Raw genomic sequence first — 8,220 nt, 5'->3', positions numbered from 1 at the left:
AGCCAAGGAGTGGAAAATAAAGGATATCTGGCCCTTAGAGTCCCACTAAAGCTTCTATTAACAAACATCACTAGGTAGTTGCCAAGAAACCAGGTCACAACAATGTAGAAAAAAAACCAAACATGCACCACAAAATGGTTTTGCTAGGCCGGTGGCCTGGCCCCATTGCTGCTGGCTTTACTTCTCTGTAAGTACGTGGCTACGGGTTTGGCCTTGGGGAGGCATCCTGATAGATAAATACATAGATAGATATATGGGGAGATGTCTGGCTCAGCCTTACCAAACTATTCAAACTTTCAGCCTTCACCATAGCCAGCAAGTTCCAAAAGGAATTTCATAGCATTCTAGAACCATTTAGTTTGGAAAAGACCTTTAAGACCATCAAGTCTAACTGTTAACCCAGCACTGCCATGTCCACCACAAGTTAGCACATGGTAACCAATGATTCTTCAGTATAAAATAGAGAATTCCAGGCCCGAACCTAGACCCTACCCTTTTTCAGGGCATTTACGCCCACGTGAACCAGTCCTTCGGTAGGTTATGCCTGTCCCCAGCTCTGCTCCTGTAGAAGGGTTGGGGCTGGGAGCAGGGAAGGGAGAGCAGCGTGTCTGAGAATCCCTGGCAGAGCACGTGGGCCAGAGCCGGCCGGGTGGGGGGTCAGGTTTCCAGGCAGTCACGCTATCTTCAACAGCTGCTGGAACACAGCGTCCCATCCGATTTATGTCAGGTGACAGTGACAGGCACCCGCAAACCCTTCCCAACTCCCCTTTCCCAGGACCCTTAGGCCTACGTTGCTCTTCCAACCGGTGTGCAGCATCCTGCCCTTATCAGATCTGCATTTATCTGTCACTGCAACTGCCACAGCTGCACACAGCGAGCCGGTTTGCGGTGGCAGCATTTCCCAGAACATCTAACCAGAGGTGGGGTTTTTCTCCCTAACGCAACTTAGAGAAAAAGAAGTCTCTGGGTGTAGCTCCTCCTGCTACTCTCAATCTAGATTTCTCTAATGTTGTCCTAGATGCCTGGACTCCCACTTCATAAAGAATAGCAGCAAATATAAGCCTCCGAGCTCTGACGCCCTCCTGGGTCGGGGTGTCCTCCTGGATTGTGCATACAGTGCCTAATGCTACGTAGTGCCCGGACTCCCAAATGGGGAGTGCTGTAAAACCAAACAGGTATTTACAGACTGTCATTAGAGATCCTAAAATGACTGAGGTTAGGCAAGTCCTGATGCCAGTCTCACACTTGGTACAAGTGGAACCATGGAAGACTGACTAACGCTGAATTTTGTCCTTCACATCCTGTTTCAGTTCTTACTGTAGGATTCCCATTTCACCCACGTACATCCCATAACCCCTGTAAGTTTTCAAAAGGCTTTTACACACTTCTTGCACTGTCACTGTGTAAGCTGTGGCTGCTGAGCCCAGAGAGCTGCTTCTCCCCATGCTGGTGCATTTCAGCAGTATATGAATTAATTCCTGCCCGTGGAGCTGCTAAACATGCAGCACGATCTTCAGAGCATGGGAGGATACAATCACACAGCAAGTCTGCAGCCCAGCTGAACAAAGCAAAATACTCACTGCTCTATTAATGTGCTTCTTGATGAGAATGTAGAGCACTGGCAAAGTCACATAGGCCAGTATCTCCCAAACTTTCCCCGTTAACAACATCCACAAGAGCCGATCCTCTGCGTCCAAGTTGACCCAACACCAGCCCACAGAAACATTGGAGGCGTCATAGCCGATCTTCTTCAGAGCAACAGCAGCCGCCGTAATGCCAAGAGGGACGCCCCAGCTGGGGAAAGAACATGAAGAGCAAGGTCAAGCCAAGAACATATTGGTTTAGTCCTCCCACACTGCAGGGAAAACAGGTGACAGACCAAGGGATTCTTCACCAGACAGGTGATGCCAATACCTACTCCAGAACATCAACACTCCTGCATCAGGCCAAAGGGAGGGGACTAACAAACAGGTATTTGACAGCACGTGAATGTGGACTGCAAGTCGACCTCCCAGGGACCCACTCTAGGACAGAGCTACACGCTGATCCGGAACCCGGCCCCCACAGCAAGCAGTGAGGGTCCAGAGAGGTGAGCAGGAGACATCCCACCTACTCCCTTCTCCCACCCTCTCCTGGATGCAGGTGAGGTCAAGGATTTGACACAGCCAGAGCACGGTACAACGTGCCTGTGCTTAGGAGCCAGCTGTTCAAGAGCAAGCTGGCTGATTCACAGCTTTCAGAACACAAGCAACCGAGTCTCACATTCCAGTTCCTAAATGACACTCGGCACAGAAAGGACCAGCACAAAGAAATTCACAATTTCATTCCATCAGTGGTTTGTTTGTTCTGTTTTTAAATGGAGGCATAGTCAATATTTGAAAGCAGAAGGACAATTTCTGAAAGACAAAGGGCAATTTGCTTCCAAAGGAAAAGCACGGCAAAAAGCTAAGAAGCAAAAATGAGCCACATTCACATTGCTTGGAGCTGTGTTTTGACTTTGGCTTCTCTGTTGACAACAGAGGCAAATTTAGGGAAGCATTCAGAAGAAAAACAACTGGTGACACACATGAATTAAGTCACTCAGCAGCTTGGGCTGCCCACAAAAAGCCATGAGGAAGAACTGAAATATCCCTGAGCCCAGTTGTAAAAATACTCAACCCCTTCCTGGGCGCTGTTAATACCCAGGACTTCACAGGCCTGCCCTGCCCTGCGATGTACAACTCGCAAATTACTCTGCAACTGAAATTCTACCCCGCATTCAACTGAACACATCACCTGCCCTGCCCATATTCACCCTCAGAGAGAGGTTCTCTGGAGCCTTAAGAGGGACAAGGGACAATTCTTCAATAAGTGACACAAACGCTCAGTTTCCAGCATAACGATCCTGGTCTCTCCAGATGCAGAAAACCCAAAGCCTTTTCTGTACTGCTCTCGTCACCTTCCTGGTTCTACTCGTCCTGCACTGGCAGCCTGCAGCAGCTGCAGAGAACATGAAAAGCATCTTCCTCCTAAACTCAGTTTCACAGGCATCAGACGCAGGCAGCCAGCAGTTGCCTAGACCCAATTATCTGAAATTCCACAGCCCAACCGAAAAATCAGAGATAATCCCATATGAGATTTCAAAAATATCCCATCTCCTACTCTCTCTGTCTGGGTTCACCTACTCACAAACCAGAACAAGAGTAAATATAATGCTGGAAAAAAATAGAGTCAACCTTTTAGCATGTTTAGAACATTCTGTTTCAATGTTCAGTTCAGAACAGGCCGTGCTAACCCACATGTTGTTATTTAAGGACAGTCCTGCTGCAGGAAGCCCTCCCCGCGCTGTTATCAGAGCAGGCTTTCTGAAAACATTCCAAACATCACCACCACCATCAAAGTTTCTACAGAACTCAAGAGCCATTTTGGTGAAAATGGTGTTTTGCCTGAAAACAAGGATTACAACTGCAAAGACATTCAAACTTCAGTACACCGGGAAGAGCTAAGCACCATGGTGAAGAATTCCAGAGAGCTGGCACTTCCTTGAAGAAACCATATTGAGGTACACAAACACAAGCGCGTCCAGCACCCAGAAAAAGGAAGCGTGTTAAGAAAATAATTTGCCTAAATAATGATCTCTATGGTGACCTGAAACAGAAAGAGAATGGTATGAGAAGACAAAACCAGGTCAAATCACTACGCATGGATATAAAACAGCACAAGTGTGTATGGACAGAGTAAGAGAGGCCACGGCAGAAAACAACAGACCACCAGGCAAGGGACTTAAAACTCTTCAAGTACCTAACCAGTGAAAGGAGGAATGGGGAAGAAAGCTGCCAGAGATCAGGCAGTTATTTTTCACCGAAATAGCGTATGGGGATCAGATGGCTACTGCAACTAACGCCAAGGACAAAGGATTACAAACTCTAAGCGAAGGTAATGAGACATTTCAGCTCTGTTTTAGAAAAGTGGAAGGGAGAACTGAGACTAGTGATTTGATTATTAAGCAGCCCTAAATGAAGGACTGGAAAATGCCGTTGCCTTATACCCATCTAGAGGAGTGGAGGAACAGAAGAATCAGAATATTATACACTCAAGGTATATGTAAAGACTGGAATAAAAGGGATCCATGATAACACAGGCAGAAATTTTACTCTGAGCCCTAAAGATGTGCAATTATCTAGGCTGGGCCTCTCAAAAGCCCACTTGACCTAAACAGAATCAGCGTGGGAGGGAAGGGAAAGTCTAGAAAAGGCTGGCAATCCCATCTCCACTGCAGACACAACAGTACTCATTTTCCTAATAGAGCCCCCAGCAACCTATTCGTAAAAACACGTACAGCCCAGCGTATCTTCCCATGCTAACACCAATGCTGTCTGTACACGGGGTAAGAGGGGAACCCTTAAACTACAGCAGGATGCAGCTCTAGATGTGCTGGTTTTCTCGTCCTCGGATGCCTGGGTCAGATTGCTTCTCACCACATTTTGATTTATGCTGCACAGCTGCTTTGCTTTTTTCCCCCAGAGGCTCTTACAAGCAGGGCGGATTCGCAGTCACCTGCCTGCACAGGTTAGGCAACACGCCACCCCGGCAGCAAGGCGTTCCTTCTGGGGACAGGAATTTCCACTCTAAAGAGAGACAAATCAGTCTCTGGACATACCAGCCAATTTCAGCAAAGAGCTTCGAGCACATGCTGTAAGCAGAACTCCAGACGAAATCTGCTCCACTTTCATTTTGGCCTCCCCCCCAACATCAAATGGTTTGCGGTACTGAAGTATCAGCTTCCAGCACCCAGCAGAGTCTCCTCCCGGAGGAGCACACAAGAGTGTAAAAGCTCAGGCACCGGCAGGCAGGGGCTCACCTGTCGGTTGGCCTGACCTACAAGTTTTATAAACAAAATGATAAAGCCACAGCAAATTGCAGGAGATGCCTGCACCTTACAGACCGCACCGAGGGACTGAACCCAGCTCTGAAATTCCACACACACAACTGGGCACGAAGCAGCACTTGGGGGATGGGATGCACCACACAGGAGTACAGGAAGGGATCCCCAGGCACTGCATGCACACGCAGGCACATACACCTACATGTGCCGGGTTATAAACGTATGTGTAAGCACACACACACACACATATATAAAAGTAAAATATTTAAGTATGCACATACACACTTACAACCGTCTGCATAGCCTGATCGTGAAATCAGTGGTTACTAATTCAGTGGGTGACTGCAACTGCCGTCAAAAGCAAAGCAAGAAACAGTCCCAAGGCGCGTTCCAGCCCACTCCTCACCCTGAGTTTGGATCAACTACTCTCAGACTAAAGACAACATTACCCAACTAAATGATGCTTGCTAATTGGAAACCCAGCACAAGTGAGGCAGCCGGGAAATTTACGCTCTGGATGCCTGAACTCCCACCCTAGTACATAAATATTTCTGAAGTGAACTGTAAGCTTGTTTCCAAAGCTCATCTGAGCTCAACAAGTTTAAAACCAAACCAGAGCCTGTAGTTCTCTCATGTAGCTGTAGGATAGCAGGAGGATGTGCTACCGCAGGAATCAAGGAGGAACAAACCTGTTTGGCCGGTTTGATCCAGTGGGACATCCCAATTTCCCTAAAAAGAAAATTTCATGAACTGACTTACAACGTGTGTTTAGTCAGCTCCGCTCAGCTTTACAAACACCGGCCCCTTACAAGTAACTGCTTGAGGAGAGCAGGAACCACGCGTGACCGAGCTCCATCCTGCCTCGACTCCCTTTCGGAAGGGTCTCAGAACGACTCTTCACACAACGGTGCTGCATTAGCAGCCTGGGAAGCAAGAAGGGAAAAAAATCCCAGGTTCTTGCCTAGACAAAACTACTGGAAACTTCCCTTTAAATCCCTAAAACATCACCTGCCCTTTGCCACCGTCCCCTTCCCCTCACCCACCTTTGCAGTTAACGTTTGCACTAGTATCTCTTTGGCTCAGCAGCAGCAGCAGTTCCTGTCTGCGAGGTACTAAAGGATTTTGGGGCTAAGAGCCCCCCAGCCAGCCAGGAGCGCTCCGAAGCCCCCAGCAGCGCCGGGGGCTGCCACCTCTAAGCGCTATGGGCAGAACTTGGTTTTCTGATTGAGTTCTTGGGTAATGACAAACGAGCAGGAAGGAAAGAAGGAAGGTGTGTCGCAAGGGGATGGGCAGAGAACAGGTCCTCACTTGCTTCCTCTGGCTTTTCACACAGCAGGAGGACTCTCTGAACACCGGCTCTGCCGGAATGGGAGTCCTTTACCGCGCAGCCCCGGCAGCAGGTCTCTGGTGAAAGCTCTCTGCTGGGCCCTTCAGATAGAGCAAGGGGAGCTGCCCAACACTGAGAACAGGCCACGGCATTCGAGTTTGACTGCAAGGAGCCAAACACAAACCTAGCAGATCGCCCAGAGGAAGCTCAGTCTGAACTCTCTCTTCCTCCCTGTTGTGGGGTTAGTGCAATCGTTCAGATTTTTACAGTTTGAGTGCACAGATTACAGCCAACGTTATTTCAGTGACTCTGCCTGCTTGTTTCCATGCTTTGTAGCTGATGAAGTTAGAGCACAAAGGCCAGACAGCAAGTGATGAGCAGACAGGGGAGTTACAAAGAGGCCAGACTTGCACGAACTGATGCAGCCCGATGCAGACAGCATACCCACACAGTCGGATGCCTTTTTTCAGTTCCTTCAGCAACATGTGGCTCTTCACTAGCACTCTGTCCCTCCCGTAATTCTTTTACGCCAGTCTATTCGCCTGGAATGAGATAACCTAACAAACTCCATGCTCACTGCACCTTATTTCAACTCCACCACTAGCCGGTGTACCCAGGCGCACGTGCAGCCACCTCGGGGTTCCTCACACGCAGTCCTTGCTGACAACCAACAATTAGAACAGGTAGGGCAGGAATCGAAGTTCCTCCTCGATTCACACTTAATGTCTTTCTGTGATCCGCCTTTACCTGGACTCCACTCTAATTCAATCATCTCCCAAATGATGCTGTTTGAAAATAAAAGGTCACAAATATTTTACTAAGGAACCAAAGAAAATTCAATACTTGCCCTGATGGGTATTTTTAAACCAGATAATTCCTCTTGCAATTTATTGCAAAACTTAGCAGCACGGAGGACCAAAGGATCACTGTTCTACTCAGCACGGAGGCAGCACATGATTCCTCAAGCTCCAGTTGCATAATGAGAGATTTTACTACACGATGGTGAAAATCAGCTCTCTAAATAGCAGAAACTGAAACATGAAGCTGCACTGTGGTCTGTTTTGTCTTATTTTCAATCAAATCTGCCAAAACAACCATCGGAGTGCTTTTCTAGCAGCCTCCTCACTTGCAGACTATTCTCCTACGAGTATCGAATTACAGCAACCTGCGTGGTGAAAGGGGAAGGACCTACAGACCAGCCTGACCCCGGGAAGTCCGGGACCCGGGGAAACCCGAACACGGGAGTTTTGGCAGCAGCAGCAGCCAGGTACCGCAAACACGAGTTTTGTGACGTTATTTCTAGGACATCAGAGCAGATTGTGGAGGGAAAGCAGAAGCCAGGCTTTTCAGAGTCATGATCTCTTGCCAGAGATTTTTCTATGCATCCTTAAGGAAAAAAATGTTTAGCTTTTCCACGTTCTCCATTTCTTCACTTGGGAGCGGAGAGGGGAAATAAGCAGGGCTGGTTAGTTAAAAGAGAACAAAATCCCTGTTTAAAAGGAACTTGAGAAGGGCACACTGTCCTTCAGAGAAGAGCAGGTGACTCGAGCCACCATCCAAGCACTTCATCACCGAGCAGAACAGGCCACACACAACGGCGGTGACTCCTGGCCACAGGGTGGGTGCCCGTGGGGTCCACACCTCGTGCTCTGCCAGGGCCAGAGGACAGCACCCACCTCACGACATGGAAGCAGCAAAGCAAGCCTGTGCCTGTGGGCGAGCCCCTCACAATGGTGATATAGAGGTACAGGGCAATGGCCATGGTCCAGAAGAAGGAGCTGGTGTTGGAGAAGGTGGACAGGGCACCCTGCAGCACGCAGTCCCATGAGGTCCTGTCGAAGTCCTGTAGCACCCCGTAGAAGTAGGAGAGGGCTGAGAGGAGATCCGCCAGCGACAGGTAGAGCAGGAGCTGCCGGGGACGGGTCCGCAGCTCCGGCCACAGGGCGTGGGTGCAGACCAGCACGCTGGAGCCCAGGAAGGACAGCACGCAGGAGACCAGCACGACGACCCGCTCCGAGGTGTACAGCTC

The 8,220-nt window shown here is 49.0% G+C and overlaps 1 protein-coding gene across 1 annotated transcript in view; it reads right to left on the bottom strand.

The window, feature by feature from the left end:
- Positions 1-8,217, bottom strand: part of GPR157 (G protein-coupled receptor 157) — a gene marked incomplete at both ends in the record, with an annotated part of 8,741 nt that extends 524 nt beyond the window's left edge. Inside the window, 2 exons of the mRNA XM_010132707.1 lie at positions 1,581-1,794; positions 7,868-8,217. Coding sequence (XP_010131009.1) covers positions 1,581-1,794; positions 7,868-8,217 — 564 coding nt within the window. The remainder of the gene's footprint in view (positions 1-1,580; positions 1,795-7,867) is intronic.
- Positions 8,218-8,220: the final 3 nt, after the last annotated feature.

The sequence above is a fragment of the Buceros rhinoceros genome, unplaced genomic scaffold (genome assembly GCF_000710305.1).
Source record: "Buceros rhinoceros silvestris isolate BGI_N320 unplaced genomic scaffold, ASM71030v1 scaffold45763, whole genome shotgun sequence".
NCBI lineage: Eukaryota > Metazoa > Chordata > Aves > Bucerotiformes > Bucerotidae > Buceros > Buceros rhinoceros.
This window is presented reverse-complemented; position numbering and strand designations above follow the sequence as displayed.